We start from the raw sequence: 19,936 nt of genomic DNA on the forward strand, positions 1-19,936 counted from the left end.
TTTTGGCGTTGATATTGCGTTGCGTTTGCTGTTCACTGTAAAGTATCGGTTGGTTGGTTGGTTCGAGTCGAATCGATTTGAGTTGAGTTGAGTTGTATGCAGATGCCATTATTGTTGTTGTTATTATTTTGTTTATTTTTTTTTTCTGTTGTTTATTTTTATCGTAATAAAATAATGTACTCTCTCTTTAATAGTAAAATTGTATAGTATCAAGTAATAATAGTAGTATTACAATAATTTATACGTTTTTTTTTTGTTTTTTGTTGATTTTTGTTTTATGTTTTTAAGCCTTATCTTTATAAAAAATGTATATAATTAAATGATAATAATAATGTTTTGTTTGTTGTTTTATTTGAAACGAACTTTGAAAATTAATCCAAAAAAAATCTATAAATCATGAGGGTGACAATAAAAATAGAATAAATTAATAATTAATTTAACAAAAATTATAATAAAACAATAATAATAATAATAAAATGAAACTAAAAATCTAAAAAATAAAATAATAATCATAATAAAATATCAAAAATATGTTTTTATTCATTATTATACTCTTATTACAATCCATTCATCTCAGATGAACTGTGACAATAAAAATATAAGACGTTTTTAGTGTGATTTCTTTAAATGAGGAAAAAAATTCTAATAATTCTTCGTATTTTCTTTTGTTGTTGAAGGTTATTGGTGTTGTGGGAGTTGAAGGTGGCCGTATGCTTGGTTCTTGCTTGAGATTTCGATAACGATGGCGATTCGATTTAGATTAGTTGGTTAATGCGGCGAGTCAAGGCATACAGCCGACCCCAAACATTTGGCCTTCATTTCCGTCCAGCTTTTTCCCTTCTAGCGTTGAATTTCTATCACCACGTGTAGCGCTTGAACATCTTTTCTTTGCAGCATGTGTTGTAGTTCTCTCCTTTCTCTCTCCTTCTTTGTCTATATCAAAAACTCTCTCTTTTTTGGCATCTCCTGTCATCATCATGTATTTGATATGTCTAATTTTTCGAGATTTTCGGACGGTGGGGGTTTGGTGATTAGCTTTTGAGAGATTTAAAATTCTTTCTCTCTCTCTCTCTGTCTCTCTTTGAGTTTGGTTTTTGTAAAAGCGTGAGTGAGTATGTGTTTAGGTGTGAGCATGTTTTTGTCTAGTGTTGCTTTGATGAGTGTTCTGCTTGTTAATCGGGGGGCTGTAGTGGTAGTGTGTGTGGTGGGTTAGTCTTTTCTCGATTTGTTTGCGGGCGGGTAGCTGGCGGTTGGTCAGGTTAGTATGCAACTGCTGAATGATCAAAATTTTGTCAATTGATTTAAAATTGTTGTTGTGATTAACTTAAAACGTATTTTTTTTTTAAATGGAGTTTTGGTGGTAGATTTTATTTAGCCGATCTAGGTGGTTGATAATCTCTCACTCTTCAATTTTTGTTTCTTTTATTTTCTTTTGGTTACTTAAAATGATTTAGAATAGACGAGTTGTTGTTGTTTTTGTTGTAGTGGGGGGTGTGGTCGTAAAACTAACAATTTGTGGCACATGAGCTCATTTGATTTACAAATCGGTTTCACCATACAGAGCTGTACTGAAGGACATGTAGTCAAGGGCGCCGGGAATACCATTGGGGCCCTTGTAGGGTGGCATGCGTTGGATACAGTATTCAGCTTGATCTGGGGGCAATTCGCGACGCAATTCATCGGGCAAGATGTATGGCTAGAAGAGAAAAAAAAACCAAAAAATTTATTAGCCCCTACTCTCTTTTGAAGAAGAAAATATGGTAACCCACCTTATCACCTGCCAAAATTCTGAAGGAATCGATAACCTGTTCGGCAGTATCGGTGTCTGTGCTTTCGCGTGTCATGAAATCTAAGAAGGCATCAAAGTGCACATAACCAGTCGAGTTGGGATCCACCACAGCCAAGATACGTTGGAAGTCCATTTCACCTTGACGATCCTTGCCAATCGAATAGCCCAATGACACCAGGCAGGATTTGAATTCCTCGGGGGTCAAGCGACCAGCGCGCTTCTTGTCGAAGTGATTGAAGCTCGAGCGGAATTCATTCAATTGGTCTTGGCTAATGCCCTTTGAGTCACGGGTGAGGATTTGGTTTTCGACTTCGTTGATGTTGCGGTTGATCGATGTCAGCAATTGTTCCCAGCCCACACGCAAAGTTTCCATTGTGTAGTTGGTGTAACGGTTCTCAAAGATCATGGATTCTTGCACAGCTTGATGGATCTTCTCCAATTCCTCAATATTGGGTTTGTAGGCATACACAGCCTGTTCGTATTCCTTGAGGCGGTGCAATTGGTCTTCCAAAGAGCCTTGAAGACCCATGCCAATGGCGGTCACAGCATCCATTTGACGCTCAATCCAGGGACCCACAACATTGGCCTTTTCGGCAAATTGTCTGCGCAACATTTCGTTGTTCTGTTGTTTGCGCAATTCATTGGCCAAGGTCTGGTCACGTTGTGGCACCAATTGGCGTACATCGCTCCACTTGCGAGTCATATCGTGAGCAGTGACATTGGTGTAGGGATTCTCCAAACCACCGGGAATTTGGTATTGCTTAACAATGGATTCGACTTCACGCACCAAGTTGACAACCAAGTTGAATTCCTTATCGGCTTCACCCAAAGTGGCCTTGAATTGATCATGAGCCTGAATGAGACCTTGGATTTCCTCCATGGTGTGAACAATGAACATGTCAACCAAATCTTCGCGTGTACCATCCAACCAGTTGTTGAAGGGAGCAGCACGCTTGGCGAATTCCAAGTGCAAGATGTCGATTTTCTCCAAAATGCGTTCGGCTTCATCCAAAGCGGTGCGGCGACGTTGGGTCAAGGCACCCAAACGATCCCATTGGTCACAGATGCGTTGGCAGCGGGCGTTAACCGAAACGCAATCGTGATATTCCAAGGAGCTTTAGAAATAAAAGTGAGAGAAAACCACAGAAAATTAATGTGAGTATATAAATATAAGGGAAAGGTAAGGTTAGCTATGAGATGTGAATGAAATGAAGGGGGGTGAGGTAGCTAATGTTGAAAAAATTAAAAAAAAAAACAAATTCGCGTCACTTTCATTTGAAACCCAAATCTGCGGCTATGAGACTTAAGGCGATGGGAGAATGGATTGAGGATGAAAGCAGCTCATACCATCGCGGTATAATCGAGGCGACGATAAGAAATCTTAAAGGAAGGGAAGAGGTTTCCGATCGGATACCGGAGACTACACATGAGGTCGAGTGCGAGGCACTGCTGCCAGCGGCACAGGCTAAAACTGACGGAACCCTAGTATTGCCATCTGGAAGATCATGTTACACGGATGGATCAAAGCTGGGGTACAGAGGGGACCTGGGGTCTACATTGAGAACCCAAGGACTTAGATCTGTTTTAGACTGCCTGACCATAATACGATTCTGCAGGCGGAGATCCGGGCGATCACGGAATGCGTGAGGTTGTGTGGTGCTAACGCGAGGACATCGAGTGTGAACATCTTGACGGACAGTAAAATTGCCATAAGGGCAATAACAACCAGGAGGGTAAGCTTACGAACAGTATTGCAGTGTAAAAAGGAGATTAACGTCTTCTCTGAGGATGGCACAATTCGCATCATTTTGGGTGCCGGGCTATAATGAAATAAGGGGGAATAAATGGGCAGACAATTTCTCTGTGAAGGCCAGAGAACTGCCGTTGATAAACTTGGTCAATCCGAAGCCTTTTGGGTCGACGCAGTGCGATTTAAGGGCGTGGGCGACAAACGCGCATGTACAAATACAAACAAATTTTGCCCATGAACATTCCACTAAGGAACAGGGGCAAGCTTCTCACATATCAATGAGTGCAGTCCGTTTTTTTAAGCGCAATGATAAGGGGCCTCCTTTTTATAGCCAAGTCCGAACGGCATGCCGCAGTGCGACACCTCTTTGAAGAGAAGTTTTACATGGCATAGTACCTCAGAAATGTTGCCAGCATTAGGAGGGGAAAACGTGCATGTAAAACTGTGGAACAGCGAAACGGTCGGTAGGACGGCGAAAATCCTATGGGGTCATCCGTATTGTGAGAGGACATAGGACTATGAACTCACTTATGCAAAATCGGTGCGGCAAGTGATAGCATGTGTAGGGTATGTGGGGAAGAGGATGAGACCTTGGAGCATTTCCTACGTCATTGCCTGGCTTTCGCTGCTAACAGACACCGGTATTTAGTTTGGCACACAATACCAGACATGAATCAACTTAGGGGAGTGGTATGGAAAACAATCAAGGATTTTGTAAGTAGCACGGAATTCCTAACTTAAAATTTTCTTTTTCGAGGTTACATTTTAGTTTTTAGAGCGCACAATAAGCCGATTACTGGCTTAGGTGTATGTCCACCCTCTTTTCCACCTAACCTAAATTTTCCATAAAAATAAAAATTTGACAACATTTTTGACAAAAATTAAATTTTGACAAATTTTTTTATAAAAATAAAATGTTGAGAAAATTTTTTATAAAAATAAAATTTTGACAAAAATTTTTATAAAAATGAAATTTTGACAGAATTTTATTTTATTTAAAAAAAAATTCTTATAAAAATACAATTTTGACAAAATTATCTAACAAAAAAATTTTAAAAAATTAAAATTTTTTTATAAAACAAAAATGTTGATAAAATTTTGTAAAATAAAATTTTGACAATTTTTTTTTTTTAAAAAAAAATAAAATTATGACGAAATTGTTTTATAAAAATAATGTCTGGACAAAATTTTTTATAAAAAAAAAATTTTTGAACAAAATTTCGTATAAAAATACAATTTTGACAAAATTATCTAACAAAAAAAAAAAAAACTAAAAAAAAATGGCCATAATTTTCTTAAAAATTCATTCTTGATCAAATGTTCTTAAAGATCCAAGTTCATTAAAATGTTCAACTGAAATGTTAGCCACATTTTGGGACTTTTCTAAAACTTTGACTTTCTCATTCCAAAAAATCGTTCAAGAATTTAGAAAATTATAGTCCTCTAAATAAAAAAAAATAACTTTTTGCACTATGCATGAATCAATGAATTTCTGAATGACCAAATGATTTAAACAATGCTTTAATGTTAATTTGTATGCAAATGCAGCGAACCTCACACTGAATTTGCCATTGATTCCAACAAATTCAAGGGGGCATGTTTATGTTTTTTTTTTTTGTTTATAAAGAAACCAAACAACAACAAAGAGGATTGGATTATTAGATATTGAAAACTAAGTAGGGGATAATATGGCAAACTGTTAAATAGAACTTACTTCAATTCTTGAGCAATAGCAGCAATTTGCTCAACACGATCCTGGTGGGCGGCCAAATCGGATTCGAAGGCTTCGTGCTTCTTCTTCAAAGCCTTCAATTCGTTCAACTTGCATTGACGGAAATCTTGGGATTGCAACATTTCCTCCTTGCCGCGGGTCCATTCTTCGTGGGCATCGGCCTTGATCTTGAACTTTTGGGCCAAATGTTCCAAGCGTTCCAAACGCATGGTCTCAGCCAAAAGCCATTCTTCGAAGGCCTTCTCCGAAAGTTCCAAACCCTTCCAGGCATTGGAGATGTCGGCCACAGTCTTGCCTTCGGTGGGCAAGTAGGCGGGGCGATTGGAGAGACGCAATTTAGTTTGCAATGTGTTGAAGTTAGTTTCGAGCTTAGCCTTTTGTTCAACACGTGGGGGCTTATGCTTGCGACGATAGGTGCGGTATTCCTCCAATTTCTTTTGCACACCAGCCAAGGAGTTATCGGCTTGGCGGGAGTTCAACCAGGGCATGGTGCGACGAATCCATTCCAAAAGCTATAAAGCCAATAATATTCACTAATTTTTCAAAAAGTTGTATATCTACAGAAACTTACATCGCTGGCAAGACGTTCATACTCTTCCATGAGTCGTTCATTCTCTTGGTTAACCTTCAAAACCTTACAGATGCGGTTAGCAGCAGTTTCCGCCTACATGGATATAGATAACAGGGTTATTAGTATTTTTTTTCTGGGGGAAATTGGAAAATATTTATGTGTAATAAAATAATAAAAATAGTGTAATAATCATAAAACACATTGGAACATCAAACATTTGCAACACTTTGGTTTAATTAAATTAATTAAACATTGGTTATTCAAGAAAAACATTCGCTTTGAGTAAGGGCAGGAAAAAAGGTTTTGGGCAGCAGCATTATTGGCATTAGAATTGCTAAGGCAGAGGAAGCTTTCCTAAATGTGTTGCTTTAACGAGGACAAAGGTGGCGATGGCAATATTGGAAGTTCACTATAATAATGGATAAAGAGCATTATGTTTGTTTTTAGATCATATTGAATTTTCTGCTGTTACTAACCTAAGTCTTAATTTATTAACTTTCAAAATATGCCAAAATTCCACTAAAAATATGTTTGTTTAAGTTAAAAAGCCTAGTACAAAGTTCATGAATCATAACAAAGGCAACGCCATTAGAAAATAATGGCAACCCTGTCATTGTGACTAACTGTATACCAATCAGATACCATTCACAATAGTACTGATGTTAGATTTGGCAACCTAGAGACGCTTCTACCAATGGAAACCCTGGCAACGCTGTCACTAATACCATTGTGACTAACATTTTTTCATTAAGATACTATTCACAATAGTACTGAGTCAGATTTTATGTCTGAAAATAATTTTTTCGAAACTTATGAAAAACCAGTTTTCCTTGTCGGAAAGCTCTATAAACTCCCTACCCATTTGTTTCAAAAAGTTAAAGATCACTGATCGACCTTTGTTTACAATTATATAACATTGTTAGGATTTTTGTATTAACTGTTATACAAAATTATTTTTGGAAGCCACCGTAGCTAAAAGTAGTCATGTTTGGCGCTGAATGCCAGGGTTCAAATTCCGGCGAGAATAGAAAAAAAATTTTTTCAGCCGTGGTTATATCCTCATTGTGAGGTAATTACATTAGGAATCAGCCCTGCAAACTTCTCTACTAAGTGGTAATAAATAGGAGGTCCCTTGCCATTGATCTCCTGACCTGTATCGGACAGCAGAAGTACTCCAGCTGTTCTATAATTAAGTTTGGTTTTTGTATACAACATCTGTGAGTTTTATGCAATAGTTGTAACTGTTAAACAACACGTATAACTGTTATACAACAAGTATAAATGTCATACAACACGTATAACTATTATACAACACGTATAAATGTTATACAACACGTATAAATGTCATACAACACGTATAACTGTTATACAACACGTATAAATGTTATACAACACGTATAAATGTCATACAAATCGCAAAACTGTTATACAACATGTATAACTGTTATACAACACTTCTAACTGTTATACGACACTAACAACTGTTATACAACACTTATAATTGTAATACAAAACCTATAACTGTTATACAACAGTAAAAACTATTATACAACACTAATAACTGTCATACAAAACATATAACGGTTATACAAAACTCTTTTATGAAGTCTTAAATTTTAGGAAATTTTTGAACAGCTAAGTAAAGTTGTGAATATTAAAGGGTGGTTGTTTAGCTATTATCTTTTTGGCAGCACTGGTTTAAACAGCTCACGCACGTTTCGTGTTTTGTTTCACTGTCAAACATCTTCTGTTCGGTCTATAGTTAAACCATTAATTGTCTTACAAACGAACAATGCTTGCAAATTTTTGAATTTTGTTATCAAAATACCAGGATTCCCTGAATAAGATTAATACCAGCGATCAGCCGACATACACTATTAATTTTTGGTAGTTCTTCGCCTTGAGTATGTCAACTTGTTCTCTTTTTACATTCATTCTTTGTTTACGATTTCTCCCATTTGATGACATTTTAAATAGGCAGTTTTGACATCCTTACTGATGTTTATGGGGCCCATCCACTTTATGTTTGCGCAAGTGACTTAACCTTCATACATTTTTCTGAATAGCTCTTAAAAATAACCCCTTATATGTTCGGTATGTAGCAATGAAGATCGCTGTTAAGATAACCGAAAACCTGACGTTTTTCAAAATTTGGGCACAGTTCCCGGTAGCTAGCGAGTCGACGGCAGACAGAGGTTTATGGGTGACAAGCTTTTTTGTGTCCGAACTCGTTCCAGGCAGACAGGCCTCTCGTCATTCTGGACTAGTGCAGGGGCCTGACTGGAAAAAATCCTATCGTTAAGCGTTCTTTTTCTATGCGCCTGTCTCATCTCTTTTTTTCTCGTCTCGTTTTTGTGGTTTCCTCCGACTTCTCTTTTCAGTTTAGTTTCTACGGAGTTCGATAGACGTGAGACCTTATAGCGGCTAATGTGCAGTTTAAATGACCCCAGGAACACGAATATGAATTTTGAATCTGGGCTCCCCCAAAAGGGCTATTTCCACAACCCAAGTGAAGTTTTACTGAATGTAGGCAAAAATGTTCCCAAACTAAATTTCGCATGGTTTCTAATTTATTTATGTTCTCTCTTTTTAACATTTCTCAATCGGCAGTGTTCATGGTAAAGGGACCTTTCCACCGTGTGTCTGGGACAGAAATGTTGATGATCGATATTGATCATTATCGATACCATGCAATGTCATTAACTAATATTCGCATTACTCACAGACAAAAGCACTAATGGGGAGATTACACTGTACATCATGATGAGTGCTTATTGCAATTGTATTGCTGAAAATAAAGATGTATGCATCACATGTATCCAAGACCATCAGTGATGGCTATCAATCAAAATCATTTTGATTTTTTCGATTAATGGCGTCAATCGATTTCCGTTTAAACAGAAATGTGTTATCATTACTAGACAGATGTTGAAAAACAAGGTGTGGCCAAAAGAAAAAGAAAAGCAACGAAAAGAAGAAGTCAATGTATGTTTTTTAGGAAAATTTTTAATTTATCTGTGCACTCGATGGTTAAGCGTTTGATGTGCCATGTAAACTGCCCATAAAACTGAGGTAGGTGGATAAAACAGTTGTTTTCTCAATGTCAAATCATCTGCTTTTTGATATATAGCCAGCAAAGGCAAATGATTCCTTCGACACACCCTTATTGCACTTGACTGCCAAATAGTACTAATTTAAAAAAATTCTTACTTCACTTCCGCATTTTTTTTTTAGATCTTATATGTATGAATGATCGCATCATACCGCTAGGAAATGGCACTAAACCTTTTTCCGTTTCTATTTATTTTTTTACCACTGATTCCTTTGAATTCAATTTCAGTTAACTAACCTTTTGGGCACCACTGAAGCAATGATAATAGGATGATACGTATGTCATGACTGCCCTTTCATCTGGCAATGCGGTATTCTGTAGGTCTGTTTAGGGTTTGCATAAAATTCGTAGAGTAGAAGAAAAAAGCAACAACAAAACAAGACATAAAGAAATTGGTTAATTTGGTCAATAATATAACACAACAACAAAAAAATAAAAAAAATTAAAAACTTATTAAAATTATTTAAAAAACATGCAAAATTTAAAGCAAACCATAAAGAAAAATTAAAATATTAATTAAAATAACTATTTTTAATAAATTATTATTATTATTTAAGTTCATCTATTAGCTATTAACACATGCAACAAAACATCAGCAACATTGGCTAGAGGCACAGCCGCTGTAGAAGCATCTCACAGCAATTTTGTAAATTAAGTTTGGGTATATTTGGTTCTTGATGGTGTTAGAAAAGAATTTCCAAAAGTTTGATATGGGCTTTTTTGGGGGGCGGGGTATACAAAACACACACATATGCATGAATAATGGTATAGTGTATTCAATTGTCGCTTGTAATAATAAAGGCTTTATTTAAAGCAAATGGGATATATATAGATGGGGATATTATAACAGTTTCCATATTCCATTTATCACAACATGGTCTTAGGGCATGTCTCTGATGGGGGGCATTGTGATATGGAATACAGAAAAACATATACATATAACATAAATATGTACAAAAAAAAAAGTAACAGGGGGGGTTAATAGGAACTGTAAGCGACATCATTACTTTTTCATTTTTGGTAATTTCAGTTTTGTTTTTTGTTTTTCTATTTTGTGTAATTTCTTTAAATTCGAATAATTTTTTCCAATTTGGTGGTCATAATAAAGTGAACCAAGACTGTATTGCAATATTATTAAATATTGACATTTTAAGTTATTGTAGCGCCATCTTTTGGAGAGTAGTGAAAATGTGTTCAGTTAACATTCATTTTACTTTTTTGATAGCGTTAAAAAGATTAACTTTTGAAGAAGCAAACACTCAACAGGGCGTAGAATGGAACGAATTGAGTGTGAAGTGCACAGAATTTCTGCCATAGGATTTTGAGGGATTTGGTAATAGGCTTTATAATGTTTCAATGTCTGAAGGGGGAGCGGACGCTCCCCTTTACCCCATAAACCCTACTCAAACCCTAGAGTAGACAAATCATTATAATATTATAATCAAATGAAAGGTATATTAAAAAAAGGGGGTCAAGTCTTAGGGGAGCGCCCCATCCCAAAACCCTCCAAGACGGACATGTAGGCCTACCGAGATAGTATGGGACAAAAATACTAGTTTTTTACGAGTAGAATACAAATCGGGCATTAAAATTTGCCGTCAACTCTAAGGAGGCCACCCTAGTTCCAAAATGTTGTAGTAAAAAGTAGGATATTTGGAAATATCTTCTTTCAGGCACTACAGGAGCTAAAAGGGCTGCAGTGAAACTCAACCGCATCACGCTGGCATCTAAATGGTTTGAAAAAGTGCGTTGACGGAACTTCTTAAAGTAGAAGAAATGGAATTTGATGTTAACCGTGCGGCTGTAGAAGACAGAAGATTGAGGAATCGCAATGGGTTCATACAAGGACCTCAGAGGATATCAAGAGGATGTTGGTTGGTGTGGAAGGAAAAGTAGGTATTATATTTTTTGGTTATCTAAGGGGTAAGCGGACCCTCCCCTAAACTCCAAAAACCCCACCCAAAAGCAATAGACCGTTCGGGGCATTACGAGATTAAAATGAAAGGTGGCAAGACATTGCAAATATTTTTTTAAATATGGAACCAATTCTTACGCCGTGGTTGGATGGCTACCCCAAAAAACACTACAAAACGGGCATGTTGACCAATGGAGGCAATATGGGACTTGAGAATAAAATACAAATCATATATCCCAATTTGTCGCCAAGTAGTCTAGAATGGGGGGACGCCCCACTCTTGGTCGGATGGCTATCCCAAAAAACACTCAAAAACGGGCATGTTGACCAATGGAGGCAATATGGGACTTAAATGAAAGATGTTTGAGAATAAAATACAAATCAGATGTCCCGCCAAGTAGTATAGTATGGGGGGACGCCCCACTCAAAAAACTGTTTAAAAGAATAAAATGTCCGATTTCATCTAGACCGATCGGAATATGGGGACTTAATATGGGACCATATGGGACTTAAATGAAAGCTGTTTATAAATAGAATACGAATTTTCCCTGGATTTAGGTTTAATAATTTTTCGTTATCTGAGGGAGGAGCGCGGAAAAGAAGACCAATATGGGGCAATATGGGATTTAAATGAAAAGTGTTTGGGAATATAATGCAAATCTTATTTCGATTGGAACCATATGGGACCTAAATGAAAGCTGTTTATGAATAGAGTACGAATTTCATGTAGGTTGGTCTGGGAGGAATAATAGGCTATATAATTTTTCGTTATATAAAGGGGAAGCGGACCCTTCCCTTTACCTTAAAAATCCCATCCAAAGGGGAAAGCATACTAATGGGGACAATATGGGACTTAAATAAAATGTATTTAGGAGTAGAATCAAATCTCATTTCAAAAATATGAGGTCTAGTCTTATGGGAGTCGCCCGATTGCAAAAACCCTTCAAAACGGGCATGCGAAACTCAAAATCCCCTCAAAACGAGTATGTAACCTGACCAAACGAATATGAAAATCAAATTAAAATATTTAGGAGTAGAATAAGAATAAAGCAGGCAAATTGGATCCAAAGTCACATTTGAACCCATGTCCGGGCCCAGGAAGGCCACAACTTCCCAACAAAAAAAGTAAAATTTTAAACAGAAAAGTAGACCAATAGTGACGATAGGAGAATAAAATGCAAGTAAAAGGTATGTGAAAGTAGGGGGACGCCCCTCTCTCAAATATTCTCTTTCTCCCAAAAACATTCAAAATATAATATTGTTTTGATTTTGTTTGCCTGTTAGAACGAGGATCATTTTTCTAATGATGTGTTAATTTCTCCTTCGAGATGATCTTAATGATTGAAATTTTCCGATCGGGTCAATATGGAACTACATTGAAAGATATTCGGAAGAAGTGTACAAATTTGGCACCTAAACTCTGAACCAAGTGTCTGGATCCCCTAACTCACAAATAACCTTCTTAGAGAACATGTAGTCCGATCGAGACAATATAAGGCCAAGTTAAAGGGGAGCGTCCCACCCAAAAAAAAACTCCAAAATGGGCATGAAACCTATCAAGACAATAGGGACTCGAAAAGTAATGGGGAGTAGAATACGATTCGGACATCCAAACTTTTCGTAAGCTCATAGGAGGTAATTTTAGTCTTAAAAAGCCCTCAAATGCAAAAAGTAGACTGATTGCTACTACTACTATTGCTACATGTAGTCCGATCGAAACCATCTAAGGCCAAGTTTAAGGGGAGCGCCCCACCCAAACAAAAAATCTCAAAAACTGGCATGAAACCTATCAAGACAATAGGGACTCACATAAAAAGTAATAGGGAGTAGAATACGATTCGGACATCCAAACTTTGCGTGAACTCATAGGAGGTAATTTTAGCCTTAAAAAGCCCTTGAATGGGAAAGTAGACCGATCGCAACAATATGGGAAATAAATGAAAGTTTTTTAAGAGCACAATAAGATATGTCTACAAATTTGTCATCCAAACTCTGAACCGATTGTCTGGCACCTCTAACTCCCAAATAACCTTCCTAGAGAACATGTAGTCCGATCGAGACAATTTAAGGCCAAGTTTAAGGGGAGCGCCCCACCAATCTCCGAAAAGGGCATGAAATCAATCAAGATAGAAAAGTGGGAAAGTAGATCGACCGCAGCTATATGGGTAACAAATGAAAGGTTTTTAAGTATGCAAAAAGAATATGATATCAACACTAATGTTGATATTGTACAAGCTCCGATAGATGGCAGCTAAGTGCTTAGGCTGAGATGTTTGCAGCCATAATTTGGGGGCAACTTCTACAGAGAACTTTTGAATTTTAATTTATTACTATATGAATACAGAAAAAAAATCGTTTTAAAATTTAACAATATTGCAATACAGTTTCCACCATTTTTTCAATATTTTTGTTTTTTCTTAAAATGACTTCAATGTACATGTGGAGTATTTTTCTTTAAACCATCAATTCTTAGCTAGTATAGAAATTAGAAGGTGAATCAGAACATTCACAATGTAGTATTAATATATGAGAACCGAATGGGAATGTTTTTGTTTCGTTTTAATAGATCTTCAGAAATTCGAATAAATGCCAACAACTTTCATTGTGATTAAATTTAAAAGAAATTTGAAGAGTGAATCATGAATTATATAAGTAATATATAGAGAATAGGTATCGAGAAGAAGAAAGAGATGATGGGCAAGCAGACTTCATTTACTTTTGCTTGAGTTTTAAGCTTTGGTTTAGCTTTGCTTTGGATAGGGTTTTAAAAGACGACGACACAATTTAAGAATCAATTTTCGGTTGGCTTCGCGGCGTTAATAGCAGCATTATTATTATTAATAACATTATTGAAGGGAGCAGGGAGTACTAGCTCCCTTGGCGCAGGGCTCAATTTACAATTACAACAACGACAAATAGTCCATTACAATACATATATACTTAGGGCATATATGTACGAATTTCGTATGGCTATCGATATTGAGATTCAAGTGTTTAAAATTACGGCTTGCGGTGCTACACATTCGACATTCGAGTCATATCATGGTTATTGTTGTTATTTAGATTCAATATATACTATTTATATATATAGGTAGAAAGATATTTGTTTTGTCTTTTTTCCAAAAAACAAACTGTAATAGAAACCAAAAAAACGAAAAATATGTATCAAGTGTATTGATGTGAAGTTTAGTCACATTGTAATTATTCGGGACGTAGGTGTATTGTCTTGTGGGTTCGGGAACATGCGTCATATTTCCAACCTGTTGGGCTCCTTGGAAGGCGTGGTAGTAGCAAGACACATAGGTCATGATGGCACGTTCATCCGGCTTGGGAGTGTTGATCAAATCTGTTGTTGTAATCGTTATTGTTCACACCATCACCAGGGGACAAAATTTGTTTTATTTGTTTTTTTTTTTTTTTTTGACAAAAAAATGTTTAATGTTTGTTTTTTGGGGTTTGTTTTTTCGTTTGTTTGTTGGTTTTAAGAGATTTTGTAAAGGTGTCACAAATCAAAAATAAAAGATACAAATGAAAATAAATAAACTTATAAGTGTTGATTGTGGTAGAGAAATATAGAAAAGTGTGATAAGAGCTAAAACTAATGATCTCTAAATAAAAAATGATCCCAACTACTGTAGCCAAACTACTCGTAAAGAATGGTGAAGAATTTTGTTAACATAGGACTTACCATCAGGATCCAACATTCTGGGAATATCAAGATACTTCTCAGCAACATCGAAGGCAGTGTTGAGATTTTCCAATGGATTGTCTTTGGAGAGTTTGGAATAATCAATCAAGTCGGGCCTGTGGCGATGGATCAAAGCGCAGAAGGCTAAACCGTCCTGAAGAATAAAAACAAAGCAATTATAAAAATCCATAAAAATTAAAACAATAAAACAAAATTATAAGTCTGAAGGCAAAGGCACTAGCACATGAACACAGTATTTTCAAGCCCTTATGGGCTTTCAAGCATTTAAGTTCTTGCGTACATATACGGTAATGTGCAATAGTGTGTGGGTATTTGCCCAACACTCGTTATAGAGAGGGAAAGAGAGAGGGAGATTCTTACTCTCTTTCTTCACATTTCTTTTTCCTTACCTTGAATGACAAATGGAAGTTCTGTACATTGACATTCTTATAGGGGGCAGTTTTGCGTTGGCACCACAACAACAAGCCCTCCTTGGCGGTCATCTCTTCAACAGAGATATCTTGAATGGCAAATCTCAAGATAATGGTCCAAATCATACCAAGGGTCATTTTCAAATTGCCATCGACAATTTCCTCAGCACCAATCGATACCAATTGCACACCCTTGGAGGCAATGAAATCCAATGCCTTATTCACATTGGCAATTTTGTGGAAACGCATTTTACCGCGATCGGGCTTGGGCAAAGTTTCACCAGAGATTACTTCTAGCAACAACATCAATTTCAAACCATTGCGGAAATCATCTTCGATATTTTCGATGCCAGTGCCGGCTTTGCGCAAATGACTGTTGCACCATGCTGTAAATGTCTGAAAAGTAAAAGAAACAAAAAAGAAAAAACAGATTAAAGATTAGAAAAAAATTAAACAATGGTAGTTGTATGGTGTATAGATAAAATTTGAAAACTAATGGTCCATTACATACTTGGATATGTCCTAAAGAAATATTAAAATTTCAACAAGAGAAGGCAGATATTTTTAATTTCCTATATCAAACTCGGAAGATTTTGTAATGGGAAAACAGATGGTTGTTTAGCTCTAGGAAAGAAAAACCATTGTTTTTCAACAAAGAATCAATGAAAAATATTTAAAATTTTTTTATAGTTCACATTGCGTGATAATTGACCGCCCCTAGACACACTTGTGCCAAACTTAGGTAACATATTAATACAGTACTCTCATTGACCTTACATTTAAATGCCATGTTGACCTACTCGGCCGAAATGTGCTATTGGGGGCGGTCCCTAAAGGAGCGGTTCCCACATAGTTGATTTCAAATTTTTGTACCAGATTCGTACTCTACTTCCAAATATCTTTCATTTGATACACATATTGTTCTACGATACACATATTGGCCAGTATGGGCTCGTACTCGGCCAGAAAACCGGTCACTGGTGTCATATCAATACGTGACATTTGTAAGGCTGTGCAATCGATGGCCAGTGGGAAGGCGATGGAGAGCTGAGAATCTGGTGGTTTGTTAAAAATCTGTTGGTTAGTTTAGAATCTGTTGGTGAGTTAAGAATCTTGTGGTGAGTTGAGAATGTGGTGATGAGTTGCGAATCTGGTGGTGAGTAGAAAATCTGTTGGTGAATTAAGAATCTGGCGATGAGTTCGGAATCTGGTGGCGAATTGATTATCTGTTGGTGAGTTTAGAATCTGGTGGTGAGTTGAGTATATGGTGATGAGTTCAGAATCTGGTGGTGAATTGAGAATGTAGGAATAGGAATCTGCTCATAACCCAAATCGGGAAATCGGTTTGTATGAGAGCTATATCTGATTATAGACCGATTTGGGTCGTACTTGGCATAGTTGTTGGAAGTCATAACCGAACATTACATGGAAAATTTCAGCCAAATCGAATAACTGTCACGGCTTCTACGAGCTGATGATGGCAAATAGGGAGATCGGCTCATGTGGGAGCTATATGAGGTTATAGACCGAGTTTTACCATATTAACAACGGATATTGAAAGCCATGAAAAAACGCTGCGTGCAAAATTTCAGCACAATCGAATAATAATTGAGGCTTATAGGAGCTCGAGAAGCCAAGCCGAAGGACCACTTTGAATCGAAGCCATATCCAAATCTGAATCGATATGGTCCATTTGCTATCCCTAATGACCTACATCAATAAGAAGAATCTATGCAAATTGTTAAGAGGATACCCTAATTCTTTTGACCACTATCGTGATTTTCACAAGCTTGTGGATGAACACTGCTGATCGACTTAGATTTTTAAGACGATCAATAATATATATATATATATATATATATATACTTTATGGAATAACTGGATTACGGAATAACTAGATTAGTATACTCCCATCCATATGGTGATGGGTACAGAAAACAGCAAAAGCGAATGAGTAGAATGGCACAAGATTAAAGAAGCAATTTCCTTCGTTCGGTCATGGTAGGTTCTATAGGTGCTGCCTTGGGGCATATAATTTGGGAAGTGAGACTGGGAGCAGGTTCGGCCTTGGACCACATTATTTAGGAAGTAAACTTGGTAGTATGAAAGTAAATGTTCATGCACCTCCTTAAAGCCCAACTTACTTGGTCTTATCTAGGGTTACCTAAAGGAACCTATAAAAACCATACGAGTTGACTGCCATAATTGTTCCACAGCAAAAAAAACTTTTAATTTTAGGGGTTAAGGACATACTATTAACAATACTCTGTAAATCCCCAATATACAACATTAATTAATTCGAATTCCTAACATTGTTCCACAATCCAAACTCACAACTAACATGAAAACCAAACCAAAACTATCAACAAAAATAACATAAAGAAGTATGAGTTGTACAAACGCGGAAAAAGCAGAGAATGCAATGCAATACAAAAAAAACTTTAATAACAAAGCAATTTACATGAATCACTAATAATGCTCTCGTCGTCTGTAGTAATTTATTCCCACAGACGTGGTAATATTCCCAATTTGAAAACCAACAATACTCGTTACTTCGTTATGAATAATAACAACAATGCCTTGGCGAATTTATGAATGCATCTAAGGTCGTCGAAACACAGTCATGGGCCTGTTGGGTGACTCCTTTGTGGGTTTTTTGCGAACTTTTTTGTTATTTTGGAGAAGGAGGTGGTGGTATGTGTAGATAGACATTGTTGGTTGTACTAGAAAAATAACATTGCAGTCAAAGAGATCCCAAACAAAACAAAGCCATTGAAGAGTGAGAGATTAATAGGAAAACGACAACAACAACAAAAATTAACTACGTACATAGAGTGTGTGAACTGGTTTAGAAGTGGTTTTGTCCCCATTTGGAAGATTATACGACGTAGTACTAAGCAAATAAATGCAACAGCAGCAAGCATGCTTGTCCGATTAATGCAACTACTACATTATGCATGTGCAATGAGCGCTTCTGCAGATGCTGGCTGAATGGGTAGGTAACACACAGATCACAAATGCATACAAAGAGAGAGTGAGAGAGCGAAAGAGAGCAAACATATATCGTGTTTCTTTGTTTGACAGACACGTAGAGAGAGAGAGGAAAAGCAAGATGTTTAGAGAGATACCGTTTCGTTTGTTGACATGGATTTGATGAGTATTTTTACATCTATGAAAGACTTCAGAATTTTTTATAATTTTGGCGAGTATTTTTGGGAAATCGGGCTATTCGTTGTCATGTCTGTAAGAACCATCCTGGTTTTCTTTCTAAAGAAGCTGTTTAGAGCTATTATAGATATATAAATGTTTCAGTTCCTTAGAATAATCCTTGGCTCCTAGAAACACTCATATACTAACTTTTTGCAATCGTAGGAACAGTAGAATCAATCCAAAAACCAATATAAAAGTTCCACAGAATCTTTCAAAGATCTCGTTCCTCAGAACTATCCACATTTTCAATCCCACAAACCAAATGTTATTTCAAATGTATTTTAAGTTTAGCAGCAGTGTAGCTCTTTAAATCCAGATTTAATGGTTCGATCATGTGTTTTCCCTTTATAAAATCAGCTGAAGAGAGCCCTAAATCCGGATTTAATGAGCAGTGTAATCGGTGTTTTACTTTTTTATTTATGCTCTCTTTTAATTTGTAATACAGTTATTGAGCGAGAGACAGAATGAGAGGGCGAGAGCTATAAATTAATAAAAATACTTGCAGCCGCTCTCCATGCATTGCCGACGTCAAAGCGGCTTGTCTATTGTTGTAGTTGTTGTTAACGTTGGGTAGATGTCAATTGCAGAGATACCGTGTCGGTTTCATATCTGCATATTAGGCGCATGAGCACACGCCAGTCAGCCACCCAATCCAACCACATATCATTGATTTCTTGAAGTTCATGTGCTCACACATACACGTGTGAGTACAATTGCGGTTTTTTCAACATTTTTCTTTGCATTTCTTTTGTTTTGCTGACACATGCATTTGACAACATTGCCGTTGATATTTTGTGTAAGCAAGGCAGCAGCAGACAGCCCAACCAGACCCACCATTCCAATCAGCCCACCAGCCACATTGAACTTTGATGGTGGTGGTGGAACCACGGTCTCATTCACACAGACTAAACTGAAAGATAATTAATTTGCTTCCACATAACTTTGAAGAAAGAAACGAAAACACAACACACCATGAAAGGTGATAATTATGAGCGTTTTTGCAAAAAAAAAAACAACGATCCTTATCAACAAAGCTTTATACAACAAATAATTTGTTTGTAAACAAAATTGTTCAATAGTTTCTTTAATAAGGGTATTCACATTCACAGCTAAATGGCTTTCTTCCTCAATATGGACGACGGCAGTGTGGAGAATGTGTATCGCTAGCAAAATTTCAAAAATAGCTGAGTAATGGATGGCTTACATGTAGTAAAGGCGTATCCATTCAATTCAAACACTCTGGGGAAGTGATCAATACGAAATTGATTGTTTGTTAAAGTGCTAATTAATATTTGGCAGTTTCAATTGCAAGCTTAGATGTCATTCAACTTTGAAATTATTTCATTGTATTTGACAATGATTGGATTGAAAATTTGCTTTTCTAGTTGTTAGTTTTTTTCCGTAGATTAATTGCACTTATTGAAGGATTTTTTGGATATGAGGGAAAAATGAATTTCTACTGCATCTGTGATCACTGGAAAATATTGCTCGACTAGAAGCCATTTGAACAATAAATACTCAAATTCAAGCCTTTTAAATACAAATTGTTTTATAAAAAAATTATCAAAATTTTAAAGTTTTATAGAATTTGTACACATTTTTCGAAATTTTAAAGAATTATCAAAATTTTAAAAGTTTAACGAAATAAAAAAAATTTCCAAAATTAAATTTTTTTTTTCGAAAATTTTAAAAACTTATCGAAATTCACACGTTTTGCTCCAAATTTATTCCATCTTTA

At 36.4% G+C, this 19,936-nt stretch overlaps 1 protein-coding gene across 4 annotated transcripts in view; it reads right to left on the reverse strand.

The window, feature by feature from the left end:
• Positions 1-515: 515 nt before the first annotated feature.
• Positions 516-19,936, reverse strand: part of LOC106083904 (alpha-actinin, sarcomeric) — a 53,179-nt gene continuing 33,758 nt past the window's right edge. For 2 of the 4 annotated variants that reach the window (XM_013247203.2, XM_013247204.2), the window contains 7 exons: positions 14,968-15,384; positions 14,558-14,711; positions 14,064-14,215; positions 5,843-5,935; positions 5,254-5,783; positions 1,770-2,904; positions 516-1,696 (listed from right to left, as the gene is read on the reverse strand). In XM_013247203.2, coding sequence (XP_013102657.1) covers positions 1,538-1,696; positions 1,770-2,904; positions 5,254-5,783; positions 5,843-5,935; positions 14,064-14,215; positions 14,558-14,711; positions 14,968-15,384 — 2,640 coding nt within the window. In that variant the 3' untranslated portion in view covers positions 516-1,537. Of the gene's footprint in view, positions 1,697-1,769; positions 2,905-5,253; positions 5,784-5,842; positions 5,936-9,191; positions 9,278-14,063; positions 14,216-14,557; positions 14,712-14,967; positions 15,385-19,936 lie in introns of all 4 variants that reach the window. The other 2 variants (XM_013247207.2, XM_013247205.2) reach the window with 2 other exon arrangements.

This window comes from Stomoxys calcitrans, chromosome 4 (genome assembly GCF_963082655.1).
Source record: "Stomoxys calcitrans chromosome 4, idStoCalc2.1, whole genome shotgun sequence".
NCBI classification, from domain to species: Eukaryota; Metazoa; Arthropoda; class Insecta; order Diptera; family Muscidae; genus Stomoxys; species Stomoxys calcitrans.